Genomic DNA, 21,117 nt, shown 5'->3' on the forward strand with positions numbered 1-21,117 from the left:
CGAGTACAATTTCGTTTCGTATAATTATATACCAACGCTAAATTAACCGAAAACTATCTATCAACACCTTGACAACCTTTTTACTAATAAATAATTTACTCGCAACTATTGTTTCCGTTTTGGAAACACTGCGAACTAACGAATTAAAAATAATTTCTTATTCTTTTGTTTACTCTGAATTGTAATCAATGTTATTTCTCTTTTTTTGTTTTTCTTGAGATCTGAGAGAAGTAATTCATTCACGTGGAAAAAATTGACAACTTTATTAAATCTATTCGATCTTAGAATTATTAACTGCCATCGGAGGGAACATCGTTTCATGAATTGTGGACCGGAAGAGTTCCCTGGAAATTTCCGGCAGCGGTCCATCGAACCTAATACTGTTCCGGATTAAATTGGTAGTTTCCTCTTGGTGAAAACGAATCCAATAGGTCCATAGAATGTCCATCCGCTTCGATTTTCTTGTGAATAGATTCGTTTAAATATGAATTCGTGAATTTTACAATTAAACATATTTATTCGTTCTTCTTCTTCAATATATGTAATTGCGTTGAAAACTGTATTGGTAATTTTAAATTTTATGAAATATTGTAAATTTTGCAAAATTAATGAAAACTTATTGTTGTTCAAGTTGAAATTTCTAAGGATTTAATTGTTAACCTTTTCAGGGCTTTTTTCTCATTAAAGAAAAAGAAAAATAGAAACAGAGACTAAAAGTCTAGACACTGCAGGATAAAACACGTCCTGTTCTTCCGACCTTTCTTTGAAAAATCAGACCACCAGTTTCTCTTGATACGTTTTCCGCGTCGTTCGTTCGTTTGATAAAAGTATTCTCAGAGACCCTACTATTCAAAGGTATAAAAGTAAATATTTCTTGGTGAAAAAATATCGTCTTCTACTGTTGAATTGAAATTTTCGAATGTTCAATAGAAAATTCTTTTTTCTTTTATGGATAAAATGTTCTTTGACAAAATGGCATTCAAATTTATAAGATAGTTTCTCTGTGTACTTTTTACAGATATATATGTCTTGCTTAGTTAATAAACAAAAGTTTTTTCTTATGTCTGACTCTGCGTGCGAATCATTTATGAAAAATTTTCTTTTAAAATATTCTCTTCAAAAGAAGAAAAAGAAGAGAGGCTGAGGAAAATCGTATCGCATTTTCCTCAAAGTATGGAGGCAATCAGGGACTTGGAAAAACTTTAATTGGTTGGGTCTTGGCTAACCCGACGGCGCTTCAACTCGAATTGCCAATTTACCTTCTCTGAGCGCTTAATGATTTTTATCCGACGTGGTTTGTTTCTTAAGGGTAAAAGGTATCATTCTTATTGTAAAACTTGCCTCGCATAGGAAAAAACAAGCGAGGATACGGCGCAATTTGTATTTCGAAAGAACAAGTACTCTGGCAATATTTTTCACTTTTCCTTTTATACTGATATGCGTCAATAATAAGAGTGAAAGATTATAAAATATTGAAAATGAATGAAACGAATAAATAAATGTGCGTTGAGTTGAAACAGAATAAGTCTAGAATTTTAGTGTTGGCATCAGTGAAAGGTTTCGTATTGTGAATTGTATTATTCCGTTGATGGACTGTGTGCGCTGAGAGATCCTCTCAACTAGCCACTAAGTGTTATCCCATGTCCATAGAAAATCAGATTCTGTGACACAAATGCTTCGACAACTTTGCATCCGATACATTTACACATTGATTTCGAGAGACTTAGGATATGCTTTTATTTATTTCGAACAAATGATTATTCTTTTTCAGTTTATTACTAAAAACGAGCCCTCGTATTCACGATTGTCTTTTGAATTTGAATTCATGAAGCCCATATCGATTCATAGCGGAATTTGACGGTTCATTTTAAAAAAGCTTACATCAAATTTGCATTTGCTCTTCCATCAATGCCAGCGGCAATATATGTATATATATACCTAATACTGAAAGGGCGGGTTTTCATTGATTGAGGGTAAAATTCGTAAAACAGTTCAACACAGACGTTTAATTGCATTATGATGTCGATCTCTCGGGAGGTAGAAATGCTCCAATTAAAGGATGGGTTTTAAAAAGTAGGGTTGCAACTCACACATACACACACACATACACACAAATAATGTGCAGCGTCAGCAAGAATTCCTTTAATTATTCATTGTAAACCCTCTTATTACTTCCCTATATCTGAATTAGCGACTGGCGTGGCACGAAATTCTCTTGGCAGACGGTATCGCCGCGCCGTCGAAAATGTGCCTTTGGAAAAATATCTCTCCGCTCTTGGCATGTTATACGACCAGCAATAAATAAATTAGCAGGACTAATTGACAAATCGGTAATCTTACGGTAGACTATACACGTATACGGAATGGTAACAGATGGAGCAATAACTAAGAGAAAAAACCCAAACACTAACTTCCTTTCTCATTATTGCACGTTCCTCCTTCAAAATTTATCGTTTCACAAAATTTAATTCACAAATTAACCAAGAAATAATGTTGAGATATTCTATAAATGTTTTCATGATTTACGTAACCAACTTTTCATCCATATATGCAAACTCTTTTGCAGTTATAAAGTAACCTGTAAGTTTTCAAAACTTGCAGCGCAAGCTTGTTGCAAGTAGGAAAATGTCCTCATAACTACACTGCACACAAGTATGCTCTGTAAACTTACGAAGCAAGATTGTGTCAATTGTGAGATCTACTTGCAGCAAGCTTGCAGCTTAGTTGGGATACAACATTTCCATTTATTTTATGACGATTCACAACTTTTTTCGTGTTTTAAAATTTTCCGTAAGCCGCGCACTCATTTTCTTTTTCGTACCGCAGTTTTATCTTTTTCATTTTTGCAGTTGAATTACATTTCCCTTTTCATACATTTCAGTCGCAAGTACCAAGAATAAGTGCAAAATTCCAATGAGCGTCCTAGTACAGTGAATTGTTTGCGCTAGACTCGCAATGAATCCAATATGAATTAACTAGGCCTTTGGATAAAGTGCGCTTCGCGTATTTAAATAAAAGCTGAAACAATTCAATTGAGAAATTCCACTGTTATTAAAGTGGGAAAAACAATCGCATTTTAAGTTTTAACGAGCACAAGAAATGGAAATCCAATAAAATGTATAGCCATTTATTATTTTTTTAGTGTTTTCTTTTAAGAGCCCACGTCAGGGAATTCGCTTTTTCATAACAGGTTTTAACGAGGATTTTATTGAAATTTTTATACTGTCCTCACAGCTTGAAATATCTTGTGTATATTTCATATTCATACCAAGATATTCCCAGGATATAACAGAGATATCCTTAGGGAAAAAAACTTGGACAAAACAATAGTTGAAACCCAAGTGTGAAATGTCAAGACTGCAAAAGTAGCTCATCATTGATCATCATCATTGATCAGTAATGTCTGTCGAGGATTGGCAATAGTTACCACTGAACATTTCTGGTGTTCAAAACGTCCCATCGCTGGGTTAATGATGGCGCCGATTGTCAGATATTCTAATTTTCCAAAACTGTAATGGTTATTTAGTATATACTGGCAACATACTGTTAAAGTTCTGGATAATACAATCCAGAATCCTCAGCGTCCCTCATTATTATTTTTTTCAAAACACGCCACTGTGCTGTGACTTGAGATTTTCTCTTCTCGATATTAAAGTTTGTTATTTCCTCTTTGCTCGAACTTGGAAGACTTCTCATTATTCAAACTCTTTAAGCTTGTGAAGGTTTCAAAATTTCTACTAAATTGATAATAGGTGGATTGACTACATTTTGCTGTCTTCGAAATTCTATTTAAATTTTTTTAAAAGTATCGAACGTACAGTGTTGGCAAAAATTGTATTTTTTTAATAGCAAGGATATGACTTTTTATGGCAGCAGTAAGTTTCCTTTTTACTATTGACGTGTCAAATGTTAAGTTTGCCAGTATTTCTTCTTAACAAATATTTATTGTCGACTGAAACTATAATTTATCCATGCTACACCGTTTAAAGGTGTATGTATATTATATCAAATGCGTATTTCTCTCTCGAACGAAAAGGGACATCAAATGTTGGTCTACATATTCAATGTATATTCTCTAGAGTCGACAGCCAATCTCTTTTCGCTGACACTGCTAATGCGATAACGAAAAAAGCGTAGACGATGTACGCACGTACGCACCTACGCACAAACATACACACAAGGGGAGGATTTTGGAGATAAAAAAAGTGGCCTGAAGCGAGTGGAGAAGAACAAGTGGAGGGTTTGATCGTTCGCAAAGCTGTGATTCAATCTAGTTCTCGAATTTCCAATTTTTCCAATGTCAGTATGCGAATAGGGAAATGTGTCCAGAATAGAAATTTCCCTTTGTTATGCAAAGTAAAGTCTGCGATTTTCACCGAAAGTTACTGAGAGTCATTTATTTGCGAACCAGTTGGCCTTCGAATAATAGGCAAAAAGTATGTGAAATAATAAAAAAAGGAAATTTATTCCATTGTTGAAAAGTATCAGAAACAATTAAATTTCTGTTATATTCTACGATAAGTGGCAGAATAAAAATGTTTTTAATTTCTATTCGAATTTTATTTTAGCTGCCTTAAGCACGTTCAATTAAAAAAAAGGTGTTTTATTATCATAAAATTTAAAGCCGATTGTTTAACCGCAATTTTCCACTGAAAATTTGTCTCGACGGTATATTTCTGTTCACTTAAAAGTTTTCATTTGTTTTGTACGGAATTCTCGAGGTCCTCGACTTTATCACGAGTTGTTGGAATTTGCGGTTTATTAAACGCCCTAATGTTGAAACTATTTACTTCCACTTCCCTAGAGAAAAAAACCGAAACAATTCTGTATTGGTTGTTACAAGCATAAACAGAAATAAAATGATTCAATTTTATAAAAGATTTCTAAAGTTTTCTCCTCTTTTTTTTTTAAAAATTAAAATTTTTAAAGTTTATAGGTGTGTTAATTTTTTTTTCTTTATAATTGCGAAAAAATAATTTAAAAAATTTAAAAATTTAAAAATGTAGTTTTCTAAAGAAAAATTGATATGATTTATTTAATTTTCAAATAAACATTTGATGCATATTATATAATTATTTATATCTATTATTATTATTATTATTATTATTATTATTATCATAAGAAATAATTCGAAATTCCAAAGAAAATTTTGAAATTAAAAGTTTTGATGTAATTTAAAATTATTGGAGAAATAACATTATATGAATGTTTGGCTTTAATTAGAGTTGATAATATACCCGCGATAATTATGTTTTGATAACAATCAGTAACGTACAACTGGCTTGATAAAAAAATGTTTGTACCGAAAATTATGCCAATTCAATCAACATGAATTATATTTCATGTATATTTATATAAAAGAAAAAGTTTACAAATATTGTAAATAAAAGCAGTTCATTATAAAAAAATGGAACTTTCAACTAGAATTTTGCCTGATAATTTAGCTGACATTTTTATCATTTGAATTTAAATACTTATAAGATTTATGTTATAACACAAAAATTTTCAGTTACGGCACTGTAGATAAAGTACACGAGAAGCCTTCAGAATCAGCTGTTTCTATTTTTGTGTCAGTCATGTTTGTATCGTCGCTTTAATAAATTGTGTTAGTCTGTGTTTTTCAAGAATACTTTAAATTTATACAATAACGATTTGAATGAATGACAATGAAGTGAAATTTACCTATTTCTCATCTTATTTATTATAATAACCTTTTCCTACCTGGCAGGTCAGTAATTTAAAAATTAATAATAATGAATAGTAAAAATATTATAAAATTGTAAACAAAGCGTGATGTTAAATTTTCAGATAAAAATTAGAAGCGAAAATGAAGGATCGATCAAATCAAATACTCGAACCGCAAGAGTGTCTGGAGATTATCCATAAAAAATTGAATGAAAACTCAATGAGAGAATTTTCTTTAATAAAATATGAAATTGTGCCTATCCAACAGGCGAATGGTTATTTGGGTCAGTATTTTTATCTCAAGGTCTCAGTTGCCCGACCAGAGTCACCGACCGATAGAAGGCATATGAGATTTTTCATTAAAATTCGCCCACCAAAAGGTACAAAACAATATGATGTCGTTTGCAATAGTGGAATGTTTAATAGAGAAATTGGACTTTACACGAGAATATTCCCTGAGATTTGCAACAAAACTGATAATGATTATTTACCAACATGCTACTTGGGACTTGAGAACGATGTCCTTGTGCTCGAGGACATGACTTTAAAGGGTTTTCATATTTTCGATGAAAAATTGGATTCCCTCGATATTGATCATTGTAAAATAGTGATGAACACATTGGGAAAATATCACGCGAGATCTGTTATTTTCGAAGAGCGAAATAAAATGAGTTTACTAGATTTTTGCCGAGAGAAAAAAATTGCCATCCGATCGTATGATGGACCACCACCATCTGTTTTCACGATTGGAGTTAAATGTGCCTTATCTGTCATTGATTGTATAACTGAAATGGAATCTTCGACTCGTGATAAATTGAAGGCATTAGTGAATAAAATCCAAGCGGAAATGCATAAAATGCTTGTTCCTTCCGCTAAATATAGAAATGTTCAATTGCACGGCGATTTATGGACTAACAATTTGTTATTCAAATATAATGCTGATGAAAAACCTGTGCAATGTTGTTTTATAGACTTTCAGAATACTAGGCAAGTTTCTTACAATATTAATCTATTTAATTTAATTTCTTTAATTTAACATTTAAATTTAATATTTAAACTTTTTTCTTTTAGATATGCGCCGCCGGCCTATGATATATTGGTTTTCCTATTTTACACAACTACTAGAGCAATGAGATCCGAACACGGCGATACTCTCTATAAAAGTTATTATTCGTCTTTCGAAGAGTGCTTGCAACTTGAAAATATTGACATGAAGCAAGTATTCACGTGGAATGCATTCATAGAATCTATTAATGAATTTAAAATTTTTGGATTGCTCCGTGCCATTATTGCGTTGCCAATTATATTGTCCGATATGCAAACGATCGGTCATGAAACATCGCAATTATGGTCAAGTATTTCCAATGAGACTCTGTCATTTTATTCAAATCAATTCAAGACAAACAAACGTTTCAAGAATAGAATGCTCGACATTTTCTCTGAACTAGAATGCTTTCTGTAACAATTTTCTTCTTCTCTTTCTTTCTTTTAAAGGCACACGTATAAAATTCATTTTTCAAGAAATATTTCATTTTTATTGTCCTAAAACTGATGTTTTTAATAAAATGTTTTAAATTACAATTTTCCTATATATTTGTTTTCAAGTTTTTATTGAAATCAATGTTAAATGACAAAAGTTTGGGTGCAATTAAAATAATAATAGATGGAAATTTTCCTGTTCGGGGGAAAAGCAACAATATATTAGTTAAACTAATGTTTCATTATACATGAGTGATTGTTGTGTATGCAATTATCAGTTCGACTATATGTATATATAGTTTCACACAATGTGGAAAATTCTGTAAAAAGCGCAGAGACAGTTCGATCAAGTCGCGAACGACTATAGAACTGTTGATTCTTGAAAATTTTTTCATTTTCTTATTTTAATAGTAAAAGTACATAAAAGAAAAAGTGCGAAATATTTTAGGTGTTTGCTGAAAAAATGACAGACAAAATTCTTCATTCCAATAAATGTTTGGAAGTAGTGCAAAAAAGTTTACGACAAAATTCAATGAAAAATTATTCCCTGGTAACACATGAAATTCTGCCAATTGACAAATGTGCCGGTTACATGGGACAATATTTTTACCTCAAGGCAACAGTTGTAAATTCATCAAATGTGAGGAAAATAAATTTTTTCATTAAACGACATCCTCCACAGGGAACGAAACAATTTGATGTTCTTTCAAAAACCGGCGTTTTTAATAGAGAAATACAACTTTACACGAAACTTTTCCCTTTGATTTGCAAGAAAACTGCACGCAGAAAAATAGTTGGATACAGTATACTATGTGTTGGATACCCCAGCTATTTTAGATAGTGTCTGGAGCGCGATCTATTTAGTTGGACAGGACAACCAATTTAATTGGATTCTTAGATGTTGGATGTACTATCCAATTCTGTTGGATAGGGGAGCCAATTTTTTTTGTGAACTGTCTATTTTTTTTGTTATCACTACTTTTAAGTTGGATAATGCAATTATTTTCTAATAGTGAAATAACCATTTATATTTTACATATTTAATTAAATTTACACATGAATATTAATAAAATTATTTGTTTATTTAATTTTACTAATTTAATTCTTATTGAATGTTTTAGATATAATTAAGATATAAATATCATTAGTTATCACTGAAAATTAATTCTCTTTATGATTTTTTTACTTTAAAATTAACAAACATAACCTAAAAATTTTTTCCGCGTTAGGTATTCCTCATCGTGGAGCGGTTGTTCCTCATCACAAATAAATCAATTCATCAAAATCATATTCTCTTTAAGAGATAATAGTGTTTCATAATCTGTAAGATTCTCTGTAAAAACGAAGACAGAATTTTACAAACTTTGATTTCAATTTTGCTACTTTATTACTTGACACTTTCACTTTCACTTAGTCACTTTCGTTTAACAATGTTACTAAATGTTCACAGTTTGTTGGCGCGATTATTTGCAAAAAATTTATCGTGTTTTCGTCCATTATAGTATTTTCGTCTTGACAGTTCACGTTCACGCACGAAATTGTCGGAATCGAGTCGCAACTTCTTGACAGCGCATGCGCATCATAGGAATCGGGACTTACAAATTTCAGTTGGCTGCTACATCCAACTCGTTGGAAACCGTATCCAACTAAATAGATATAATGACTAATCATAAGTATAAATTTAAAATTGTCACTGGAACCAACGCCGTTTGTTCATATATGATTTTACATAGATATAACAGCTAATTTCCTTTTATCCAATTAAAATTGGATGTACTATCCAACCTTTTTTTTGCGTGTGATAATGATTATTTACCAACATGCTACTTGGAATTGCCTGAAATCTGCAACCAGCATCCAGTCGACTGTATCTCAAGGTACGCCAGCACAGAAAACTTTAGAAGAAGAACGTGTTTCTTTATACAGCGCTAAAAAATGAAAAAAACAATTTTATTCTTTATTTTATTTTTTTTCAAAAAAAAAATTTATTTATTATTATTATTATTTATTTATTTATTTAAAAAATAAATTGACAAAACATTTCTTTTGTCACTAAGCAAGCAAATATATATATATAAAAAAAGAAAAAAAAATCAGATAAAAATGAGGCATTCCATTTCAAACCGTGTTCCACCGACAAAAAACAATCGCAAGGAGAGCGATTTTCTAATGAATATAATTATTTTAAAATTTAATTATTTGTAACATATTATACACTGAATCGAAAGAGAATTTCATGACCTTTCTAATGCTATTTTTATTTTTTTTTATTTTTCTCAATTTCGTAGAGAAATTCCTGTTTGAAAGTTTAAACTCTTAATATCTCAAAACACCCCCTATCGATTTTTATCAAAATTATTTAAAAATAAAGCTTAACTTTTCTAGTTTCCATTCCCGTATAATATATTATGGACATTTAATGGGATTAATAGAAAAAAATTATTTAAAAAATGTGTTTTTGAAAAATTTGACAAATGGCACGAAGTTGAATCCTAATTAACCTTCAACTTCGTGCCATTTGTCAAATTTTTCAAATTAATTAAAAATTAATTTAAATTAAATTTTAATTAATTTAATTTAATTATTTTAATTTTATAATTATTAATTAATTATTATAATTAATTTAATAATTATAATTTATTTAACTATAATTTATTTAATTGAGAGTTAGTAAATTTAATAAAATTAATATTATAATTATTAATTTCTTATTATAATTAATTTATTAATTATAATTTATTTAACTATGAGTTATTAAATAAATATTTAATTGAAAATGCATGATTTAGATGAATAAATTGTAATAAATATTTACTTTCTGTGTAATAACAGTAAAAAAAATTATTTTCACCAAATATTAACTTTCTACTAATCGTCGGCAATTATTCATTTAAAAAACATTAAATTATGAAACGTTAGATATAAATATAATTAATTTATCATTAAAAAATTGTTTATATAGAAATTAAATTATTTTTTCTCATGTTACTGTGTTTTAAATAAGCGCGCGCCCTCTTAATCGAGCCTTTCTCACGCATGCGCAGTGTAGGCGTCTGGTGGCAGTGGTTGGCTTCACACTGCAGATATGTTCATTCCGATGCCATACATTGTCGAGGTAAGTCGTATAAATTTTCGCTAAAAAGTTGCTTTTACATCAACCACATTATCGATTATCGGTTTCTAATCTGTTTTCATTAGTATTTATTTAATTATTCGCTATTCTATTGCTGTAAATCTAATGCAAAAGATTATTGTGTCATTGATATTCCCGACCCTTCATTTGCAGTTTTTGCGCGTAATTTACTATCAATCGTAGTATAATTTGACAAATCGTTGTAGTTTTTTCAGCCAAATTTAATCGCCAATAAATGAACGTAACAAAATTGTTGAAAGATTTGAAATATTTGCAACAATTAAATGGGTAGGGTGGCGGGGAGAGGGGAGACGGAATAAAACAAAATGGCTGCCACATCAAAGTGGACTGTTCCGTCAGTGCTTCTATAATAGTTTAAGCGATTTAATTATTCGCGTTCTATATTTTATTATACATAATTATGCGTAACACAATTGCTGAAATGTGGTAAATATTTACAACAATGTAGTACAAAAGTGAAACAAATTAATTAATAAATACAAAGTGTTTGCAAAATATTACCTCACCAAATTACGTGTTTAATAGTCGTAGTATAAATTCATTAACAATATATAAAAAATAACTGTAAATTAGGATTAATTTCATAAAATTTAAAAAATTTTGATTTTTGCAAGTGAGTATAGGAGGTCAGGATAAATTTTGTCTTTATTTTAGCCAACAATATTTTTAAAAATAACAAACTAAAAAATAATAATCAGCCTTATAGTATTATTTTATTCTCAAGTTTTTAATTATCTTTTAAATATTTTTTATCCTCGTAAATAATCTTGAATACTCTTTATCTCTAACAATAAAAAAAGAAAAATGAAATTGTCAATAGACAAGTTAAAATATTTAAATTCCGGAAGTCGAAACCGCCCAGCGCGCCACCTACTACAATGTGCCGCCATTTTCTTTTTTCCGTTTTCCGGCATCCGGCCGGCATTTTTATCCTCATTACTCTCGTGCGTGGTGGCAGAATTTTGTGTTGTGCTCAATTAAAATCTAATCGTAGTTTTAGCATCCTTTTATTTATTCATATTTAATTAGCAGTACGAGATTTTTATTGAAATTACACGTTTTATTTGCAATATAGGTGAATACATTTTTTTTGCTGATTTCCGTGACGACAATCAACAAATTTATGTACAATAAATGTACGTATTTCTTTTTCGGATTACGAGGGCAAATCAAAAATTGTCTATTTGAATCTTTGGCGAATCCTGAACATTAATTTAGTAAGTGAAATGATAATTATTTAAAATTAAGTTTAAAAAACTAATGTTCTGAAAAGTTAGGTTACAAAATTTGTCTTGAGAACTTTTTACATTAATCGTTTACATTAACTTGACTTGACTGATTTCATCATAATCTATAATATAAATTGGTTCATTATTTTTAGAAAAATTGTGATTTGTTTTTTAATTGTAAAAAAAATTTTCAGTCGTTTGCTGTATAGCCCTGAACAGAATAAAACTGAAACGGAACGCCAGCACGAGATAGAAAAAGAGGGAAGTAGGTTTCTCGCCACCATTTCACGCCACCGTATCTCGCCATCCTTTCTCGCCATCGTTTCTCGCTACCGTTTTTCTTTCAAGGATTGTTTTAAAACGTAAGTTTCAACTTTTTTTATTTGTTTAGACATTATTGTCAAAAATTTGCTTATTTTATCAAATTAAAGAAACTCAAAAATTTTGTAGCAGAAATATTATAAAAAAAAAATTAGACAAAAATTGGTAATTGAGGTTATATTTATTAAATAATAAACAATTGTGTTTTTTTTATTAGAACAATTTATAAAACTATTTGAAAGTGTAGATTTTACGAGCTTACGAGAACAGGAAAAAAATAAGCCATTTTCAAATTTCATATTGCTTGTACTGCGCGTGTGCACAACAATCAGTTTATTATTTCTTTTCAAATTCACCATTTAATTTTATTCTATTAAAAATTTTATTTGCAAATTTGTTTTTCAATTTCTGATTGAATTTCCGAGATATTTAAAATTTTTTATTTATTATTAATTCGAATAAATATATATTTAAAATTAAATCGGATTTTTAAATTAATTTACTTTTAATAACTATACATATTTTAATTAGAATATTTTTGTTAATATATTTGAATTAATATATTTCTGTTCAAAAAATTATTTTTCTTCTCACAAGTGAGAAGAATCTATATAAATAAAATTTATTTCACCGTCGTGACATTACTGCAAAAAAAAGAGATGTTCGGAAATTAACCTCTATTAATTAATTAATTCACAGTGAAATATTATGTTTGTCAATTCGTTTTCAGAGTAAAACAAACATATTTTTTTTCAGATTCTGGATTCAAACTTGTTTGTAATGACCATTATGGTCATCGTCAACTGTATATGATCGCCAGCGTTTCTCGCCACCCTTTGTCGCCACCCAATGTCGCCACCATTTCTTGCAACCGTATCTCGCCATCCTTTCTCGCCATCGTTTCTCGCTACCGTTTTTCTATCAAAGATTGTTTTAAAACGTAAGTTTCAACTTTTTTTATTTGTTTAGACATTATTGTCAAAAATTTGCTTTTTTTCAAATTAAACAAACTCAAAAATTTTATAGCAGAAATTTTATTTAAAAAAAATAGACAAAAATTGGTAATTGAGGTTATATTTATTAAATAATAAATCATTGTCTTTTTTTCATTATAAATATAGAACAATTTATAAAATTATCAGAAATAGTGTAGATTTTACAAGCTTACGAGAACGGGAAAAAAATAAGCCATTTTCAAATTTGATATTGCTTGTACTGCGCGTGTGCACAACAATCAGTTTATTATTTCTTTCCGATTACACCATTTTTTTTAGTTCAATTAAAAATTTTATTTGCAAATTTGTTTTTCAATTTCTGATTGAATTTCCGAAATATTTAAAATTTTCAATTTATTATTAATTCGAATAAATATATATTTAAAATTAAATCGGATTTTTAAATTAATTTACTTTTAATAACTATACATATTTTAATTAGAATATTTTTGTTAATATATTTGAATTAATATATTTCTGTTCAAAAAATTATTTTTCTTCTCACAAGTGAGAAGAATCTATATAAATAAAATTTATTTCACCGTTGTGACATTACTGCAAAAAAAAGAGATGTTCGGAAATTAACCTCTATTAATTAATTAATTCACAGTGAAATATTATGTTTGTCAATTCGTTTTCAGAGTAAAACAAACATATTTTTTTTCAGATTCTGGATTCAAACTTGTTTGTAATGACCATTTAGGTCATCGTCAACTGTATATGATCGCCAGCGTTTCTCGCCACCCTTTGTCGCCACCTTCTTGCCACCGTTTCTCGCCACCATTTCACGCCACCGTTTCTCGCCATCCTTTGTCGCCAACGTATCTCGCCATCCTTTCTCGCCATCGTTTCTCGCTACCGTTTTTCTATCAAGGATTGTTTTAAAACGTAAGTTTCAACTTTTTTTATTTGTTTAGACATTATTGTCAAAAATTTGCTTTTTTTCAAATTAAACAAACTCAAAAATTTTATAGCAGAAATTTTATTTAAAAAAAATAGACAAAAATTGGTAATTGAGGTTATATTTATTAAATAATAAATCATTGTCTTTTTTTCATTATAAATATAGAACAATTTATAAAATTATCAGAAATAGTGTAGATTTTACAAGCTTACGAGAACGGGAAAAAAATAAGCCATTTTCAAATTTGATATTGCTTGTACTGCGCGTGTGCACAACAATCAGTTTATTATTTCTTTCCGATTACACCATTTTTTTTAGTTCAATTAAAAATTTTATTTGCAAATTTGTTTTTCAATTTCTGATTGAATTTCCGAAATATTTAAAATTTTCAATTTATTATTAATTCGAATAAATATATATTTAAAATTAAATCGGATTTTTAAATTAATTTACTTTTAATAACTATACATATTTTAATTAGAATATTTTTGTTAATATATTTGAATTAATATATTTTTGGCAAAATATTTGAACTAATTATTATTATTTTCATAAATAATAAGAATTACAATATAATTCTTTGTAAAATTGAATTATTTTAAAAAACTTTTCGCAATTCAATAATTTTCAACATCTACTATTTTCACAAAATTTCCAAACAGAATTCAATTATTTAAAAATTTTTTGTAAAAAGCTTTGTGAGAATTTCATTTTTTTCTGGAATAATAAAAAATTTCTCAGGACTTTAATTATTTTTGAAAATTTTTTATAAAATTGTTAACAGCTATTCAATAATTGCATCATAAATAATAAAAATCATCAAAGAATTTCAATTATTTCTAATACAATTTTAAACGAATTCTTCGAAAAATGTAATTCAAATTCTTAAAAATTTTATTAAAATTCGTCATCAATTGAAAAATTTGTTGGTAAAATTCTTTATGAGAATTAAATGTTAAGACAATGAATTATTTTTGTATTTAAATAATTGAATATTAAAAGCTGTATAGCGTGAATTTTTATAAATAATTGAATTTTGAAATTGATTTTTTTGAAATAAGTTAAATGAATTTTTTTTAAATTTCGTAAAATTGATTTAAAGAAGAATTTTAGTTAAAAATTGTTGAAAATAATAATAATTTTAAAAAATTAATTAATTAAAATTTCTTAATTTTAAATGAGATTAAAATTTTTAAATTTTCTTTTAGGTTTGGAATATTTGCCAGGAGACAAAGAAAATGAAGCGAAAGAGGCAGTCAATAACATTAAAGGATTTTCTACCTTCTTCATCTACTTCTTTAAATAATACTTCAAATTCTTCAAAATGTCCTGCTACTGCTGCATGTGGGAATAGTTCGAATAAAAATAAGGAAAATGCGAAACGACGTCGTGCCGATAAAGATAAGAAGGATACCAATTTAAAGAAGACTAAGAAAGATGATTCTTTGGAAAAGAATAAAAAGAAAGTTACTAAAAAGAGAACGGCGAACAATGAGGAAGATGAAGAACCTCCTATGGATGAGAGAAAAAGGAAGCGACTCAAACGATTGGGAACTCGAAAGTCAACTGTCAAAATATTCTTGGGCACCATATGTAAATCAAATGCCGTAAAGGAGAGAATAATTGAAGATGCGAAAATAGTATCCAGAATGAGAATAGAAGTCTCTTTGATGGCGTTGCAGTCTCTTTATCATGACACAAATCATTATTTGCTTGAAAAGTGGACGAACGATGGTCCCAATTATTTAGAACTCTTTATTGCGTTGAAAAGAAAAATAAATACTCAAGTTGTTCGAGATCCTCAGTTTGTAGCGCTAATCGAAGAATATAAAGTGACACGTGGCAATATGCCACTTTACGATTGTGAAAATCGTTCGGCCATTATTCAAGAAGAAGCCCGTAAAATGAATCGGGAATTTAAAACAAGTTTCTTGAAACATTTCGAATCTAGATTGACGAGATTGGTTCAACATCTTTTATCAGCAAAAGATAATGCTTCAAACTCTGATGCTGCCGATGACGCGGAAGAAGAGAATATTGTGAAGGATGCTCTTGATAATGATGACGATGATGATGCGGAAGCTGAGAGAATTTTAAAAATGGCAAGACGAGAGAGACACAATGAAAAGAAGCGAAGGAATCGCAAAAAATTCAAAGCAAAACGTCGCAAACTAAAAAGGATTGAAGCAACAGCAGCAGCAGCAGCATCGAGAGAAGAAAACCATCGTAGGACTGCCAAAGAAATTGCAAATTTTAAAATTCAAGAAAGAAGAGAAAATCGTGCCAAGGACAATTCACATCGTGAGAAAGTTTTTTCAAAAAGAAAAACTCGAAAAAGAAGAAAACATCCAAAAACTCATGGGAAAAGAAAGGATATTGCCTTAAAGAGTAGGTGGTCGAGCTCTGCAAGTAGAATTCGCAACAACACTGTTAGCACGAGAAAAGAAGCTATTCAAGTTGTTGAAAATCTTCTCAACAACAATGATTGCGACATTGCCGAATTTAATAATTTTCTGAATCCTCAAGAAAAGTTGAATTTTCAAAACATGAAACGAGACGTAAACGACGATGGTGAGGAAGATGATCGCAATTCTGAATGGACAAAATTCATTCCATTCATGATACGTGTTCAACAATACTTTCACGACAACAATATTCACAATTTTGTTCTTGTACCGCAAGCTCAACTCGGCATTGCACATGTATTGTATTCCAATACAGGTCTGGAAGATTTAAAGAGGGGTGCCGAGCAGGATGTATTTTTGAAAAAAGAATTGCAGATAAGGCGGCAGTCAATTCCTTTTAAACAGAAGCAACTTCAAATCAAAGAGGCAAAAACTTGCAAGAATGTAGAAATCAATCGATTTTTACAAATCAAGAATAAAATTCAAAGATGGGAGTACATGTTTGACATTTCCAGCGCGGAAAGGGGCAAAGTTGGTGCATTTGCTGAAGTGATGACAACAAATGGCGTCGATGCTTCAATAATATTTAATGTTCCAAAAATGGAATCTGTTGAAGAAAAGGAAGGCCCTGCTCCGGAAACTCGTTTCAAAGTCTTTTATGGTTTCGATCCCGGCAAGAAGGCGACATTGGGTGGTGTAAGAAGAGTTCGTGGTGCACAACCGTCAATGGAGGACAAATTGAAGGATAATCACATTTATTTAAAGAGCAGCAGTTTTCGTTGGCAGATGAATGATTTCAGAAGAAGGGAAAGAAAAAAGGAATTTGGTCTGGATCTTCAAAAATATTATAAACAGTACGTGCTTGAAAATCCAGAAAGAATGGCCAATTTTTCAAATACCAATCCGCGAGATTACAAGAGAATCATCGAGTATAAGCTGCATCTGTTCGAAAGATTTCAAGAGTTGCACGAGCAAAAATGTGTGGTGCGTTTAAAAATGGACAAATATATTTCGCGTCAGAGGGAATGTGAAAAATTGGTGAATTTCTTCATTGGAGACACTTTTCAAAAACCTTGTTTTGTGGCTTTTGGTAATGCATCATTACCAAACTTTACACGTGGCTACGTTGGTACAGCGTTGAATCAATTGAAGAGAACGTTTGTTAATCGAGCAAAACAACTTGGTGACAAACGCTTGAAATTCGTTAAAGTAAATGAGTATCACACGACTGCGCTGTGCAGCAATTGCTGCTTTGATGTGATAAAATCCAAGAGTCCGCACAGATTTCTGCAGTGTAATAAATGCCGCACTACCTGGGAACGTGACATTAACGGTGGACGAAATATTCTAAACGTGGGACTCATCGATGAGGGAATAATCCCCAAGGAAGCACCATTTGACGAAGCGACTTTCCATTATAGGAATAGTAAGTATTAAAATTATTATATTTAAATCAAGTAGTAATTAGTTGAATCAAGAATATACTAAGTAATATATATATATATTCTTTTTTATTTTCAGATTAAATTTTCTACACCTTTTTATCATTCGACGCCTTTCTTATTGGTGTTATCGTCACAACTTTGTTTGTTCACCGTCTTCATCAACAAATCAACGATTCAAAAAAAAAAAATTATATTCGCGCCTGGCAGCCCTCGAGGAAGTGGGGACACTCTGTTCTGCACCCTAGAGGCGGCATATCGGGTCTTCAAGTTTACTTGATTGCAAGCTTTCATGCGTACTGGCCCCTTATGGCTAAATAAGGGGAGAAGGGACCTCCTCATTAATTCTTATTATCACTATTGATAAGAATCAATAATGAGGAGAGGGATTTTTTTAATTTTTCTTAACGTTTCATTTTTTCAATTTTTAACAATTTTAAATTACTCTGTTTCATTTTTCTTTAACAATACTTTTTTACCATAGTTTTTCTTTTTTTTATTTTAAAATTCAAATAATAATTTTTTTTAATTCGATCCAAACATGACCCTAACAAGTACTGGAGGACATGGCAATAAAAATAAATAAAATAAATAAATAATAATAATTTTTACAATAAATTTTGCACCTTCGATTTTCCACATTGCGAAATTGTAATGGAAACACTGGGCATGTTTCATTCGCAATCTATTATTTTCGAAGAAAGAAACAAGATGAATCTAGTGGAATTCTGTCGTGGAATGAGAATTGATATCGAGCCCAATAATGATTCACAAGACGGTGTCTCTGCTTTGTATAAAAGTTTAACGCAGGGGATTTTGTATTGCACCCAACATAACTTTCAATTTGATTCGGCAACTTGTCAGAAATTTAACGATGTTTTCCTTGAAATTGTTTCCAAAATGACGGACATAATTTCAATGAAAGGCAGAAAAGTACAAGATCACGGTGATTTGTGGTCTAATAACATGATGTTTAAATATGACAATGGGAAACCTGTAAAATGCTGTTTTATTGACTTTCAGACTACACGGTGAGTCTCTAGCTTCAAGGGCGACATGACATTAATAATAATATTAAATCATTCAAATTACTCATTTAATTAAGAGTGCTTTACTATTTGCGGCCTATTGAAAGCATTATTTTACAGATACACTTCACCAGCTCGTGATATTTTGATTTTCCTCTATTACACAACCACAAGAGCTTTTCGCATTGAGAATAGTGAAAAATTGTTGAAAATTTATTATGATTCTTTGGCAAAATGTTTAGAGGAAGTGAATATGGATATTTGGAAAATATATCCTTGGGAAGAATTTTTAGAATCGATTGCAAATTTTAAGCTTTACAGCTTGATACGAGTTATTTATATTTTACCGATTGCTTTCAGTGATCTCAAGACGAAAGATGAAGAGTCTGATTCAGGTTCAGAAATTTGGGACCGTTTACTGAGTCACCCATTTACTGCCTTATCCAACCAACTCGTGGAAAATGAGAGATTAAAAACTAAGTTGCTGGATCTTTTGTTAGATCTTCAAGATCTTTTATAAATTCGATGCAACTGTTGTATATTCTATTTGTATTTTTCATATAGTAATTAAATTTATATTGAAATTTTCTAATGCACATTTCTGATTTCAACAAAAAAATAGTATATTTATGAACGGAAATATTTAAGATGGAAGAAGCTGATGGCGATGACAGTTGACTGATGGCTTAGGGTTTCTCGATTGAGTCTCAAAGTTCAATATCAATAACAACGCGAGTCAGATCGACGTCGGGAATTTCTTTTCCAGTTCGTAAACTCTTATCGCTCATCACTTACAATGAAACATCATTCTCATAAATTCTTCTTCATCTTCTTTTTTCCTTTTATCTCCTTCTACTCCAGAAATGCTTGTAAATTTTATATTTCCCTGTAATCTGTTTTTTACTTTCATTGCAAGAAAATTGATTAAATTTTAGTTTCATAATGCATTGTTGTAAATTTTGTTACATTTTATTATATAAATTTCCAAAAATTACTTTCAAAATAACTACCTCAAATTTAGATAAAAGAATAAAGTTTTTTCTTCATTTTAAACACTTATTAAAGATTCGACGACTGGCTGTATAATAGTATAGAATGTGGTTTTCGGCAGGATTCCAAAAATGTTCCTGAGGAAGGAGCCAAACGCTTTTCAGTCCCTAATTCGTTTCTTCGTGTTGAATCCTCGGTCAATAATTTGTTCCTTTGTCGACGAAATTTAAGATATAATCTTCCTCCTTTTATTAAGGCCTTTTTCTCCCCCATGGCTGTGTACCAACGTGATGACATTTTCCTCATAAATTAATAATTTTATTATGTTTTCATTAGTAGATGAGAAGGAAATTTAAATTCTCGGATGAAAAATAAAAAGGGTTTTTTTTGTGAAATTGAATTATGTTTATATATTTATATGCAAAAAATAAAAAAATTTGTTTCATCTTATATCTTAATCCGATTATTATTAGTGAAAACATGGTGCACATTATTTGCGACAATTTTTAAACATTAAAGTGAATTTAGAATTTAATTAATTTTCCTCATTACCTGAGTTGAACATTAGTTCTGTTAATAAGCGAAAGCCGGGATTCATATTAGGATACATTATCCTAAAATGCCAGCATCTAATTATAAATTGAAGCAAACTCTCTGGATATATATATACAGGTATAGTTTTCGCTGGAAATTGGAATATGTTTGGAAATCTATAAGTGTTAATGAATTGATAATACGTTCAAGTTTTCTAATGAATAACTATGGATCAGATTAGTTGGTTACAAGAAACTTTGATTCGAATGCCTTACTCGAGGCTCAATTCACTTTTGAAATGCAATCACTGGCCTTTGCCACGAGATCAATATTTAAATCTTTAATGGAACGGCTGGGTCAAGTCGCGAAATAAGAGCCCCTTTAATATGCTATATGCCTAATGCACTTTGAGTGTGAAACTTTTCACTCAACTCGCAAATAATGTGCGACGGCTTGCTCTTAGAATTTGGAGATGAAAGGAATTTAAAGAAATTCTTATCTTTTAATCATAACGTGAATGAGATTGGAAACACAGAGGATGATATAATGATAACGAGAGGAAAATGAAAGATTTTCCTATGTAAATTGTGCGTGATTTGATTTACTGAGCTTTTGAATATAGAGAACGACCATAATATCGGTTAGCATACATTTGAATAAATTGCAAGTTATGGCTTCATTAAGTTGAACGAATTTTTATAAGCACCTTTTGCCAGCCAGAGAATTTCCTGCTGGATATTACACTCTGGATTATGAAGCAAAAGACGTGCACCTTTTTCAGAATAAATTAGTCTGAAAATTACCGTCTCGTTATCACTCTTGAAGAACATTGGAGCATATATAGCTAAATAGAATGGATTATGTCTAAGGCAATATAAAGGATTAGGTAGCTTTACTTTATATTATCGCCTCTAATGAAATTAGCAAATTTTCTACTTTACACAATGTATT

General features: G+C 30.2%; 3 protein-coding genes across 4 annotated transcripts; all 3 read left to right on the forward strand.

Moving 5' to 3' along the window:
• Window positions 1–5,827: 5,827 nt before the first annotated feature.
• LOC122499331 lies at window positions 5,828–7,147 on the forward strand. The gene is made up of 2 exons (XM_043607617.1): window positions 5,828–6,672; window positions 6,757–7,147. The coding sequence occupies exons 1-2, from the start codon at window positions 5,828–5,830 to the stop codon at window positions 7,145–7,147; spliced, it is 1,236 nt and encodes a 411-aa protein (XP_043463552.1).
• Window positions 7,148–10,171: 3,024 nt separating this feature from the next.
• On the forward strand, window positions 10,172–18,216 carry LOC122499434. Of its 2 annotated transcripts, XM_043607787.1 has the most exons (7): window positions 10,172–10,279; window positions 11,394–11,535; window positions 11,742–11,909; window positions 12,625–12,808; window positions 13,531–13,751; window positions 14,976–17,598; window positions 17,694–18,216. In XM_043607787.1, the coding sequence occupies exons 6-7, from the start codon at window positions 15,006–15,008 to the stop codon at window positions 17,696–17,698; spliced, it is 2,598 nt and encodes an 865-aa protein (XP_043463722.1). In that variant the 5' UTR covers window positions 10,172–10,279; window positions 11,394–11,535; window positions 11,742–11,909; window positions 12,625–12,808; window positions 13,531–13,751; window positions 14,976–15,005; the 3' UTR covers window positions 17,699–18,216. The 2 variants fall into 2 exon arrangements, with proteins under 2 accessions (XP_043463722.1, XP_043463723.1); XM_043607788.1 differs by lacking the exons at window positions 10,172–10,279; window positions 12,625–12,808 and having other exon boundaries at window positions 11,137–11,535.
• Window positions 18,217–18,268: 52 nt separating this feature from the next.
• Window positions 18,269–20,004, forward strand: LOC122499435. Its single transcript, XM_043607789.1, has 2 exons — window positions 18,269–18,645; window positions 18,763–20,004. Exons 1-2 carry the CDS (start codon window positions 18,269–18,271, stop codon window positions 19,160–19,162), a joined length of 777 nt encoding a protein of 258 aa, XP_043463724.1. The 3' UTR covers window positions 19,163–20,004.
• The last annotated feature ends 1,113 nt before the right edge of the window (window positions 20,005–21,117 follow it).

This window comes from Leptopilina heterotoma, unplaced genomic scaffold (assembly GCF_015476425.1).
Source record: "Leptopilina heterotoma isolate Lh14 unplaced genomic scaffold, ASM1547642v1 Lhet_167, whole genome shotgun sequence".
Taxonomy (NCBI): domain Eukaryota; kingdom Metazoa; phylum Arthropoda; class Insecta; order Hymenoptera; family Figitidae; genus Leptopilina; species Leptopilina heterotoma.

What these genes read in the sequence shown, in the direction of transcription:
- LOC122499331 (XM_043607617.1), top strand. Translation starts at nt 5,828, where the DNA reads ATGAAGGATCGATCAAATCAAATACTCGAACCGCAAGAGTGTCTGGAG. An exon ending in ATAGACTTTCAGAATACTAG is followed by an intron (nt 6,673 to 6,756) that starts GCAAGTTTCTTA and finishes TTTTTCTTTTAG; the next exon opens with ATATGCGCCGCCGGCCTATG.
- LOC122499435 (XM_043607789.1), top strand. Translation starts at nt 18,269, where the DNA reads ATGGAAACACTGGGCATGTTTCATTCGCAATCTATTATTTTCGAAGAA. An exon ending in ATTGACTTTCAGACTACACG is followed by an intron (nt 18,646 to 18,762) that starts GTGAGTCTCTAG and finishes ATTATTTTACAG; the next exon opens with ATACACTTCACCAGCTCGTG.
- LOC122499434 (XM_043607787.1), top strand. Translation starts at nt 15,006, where the DNA reads ATGAAGCGAAAGAGGCAGTCAATAACATTAAAGGATTTTCTACCTTCT.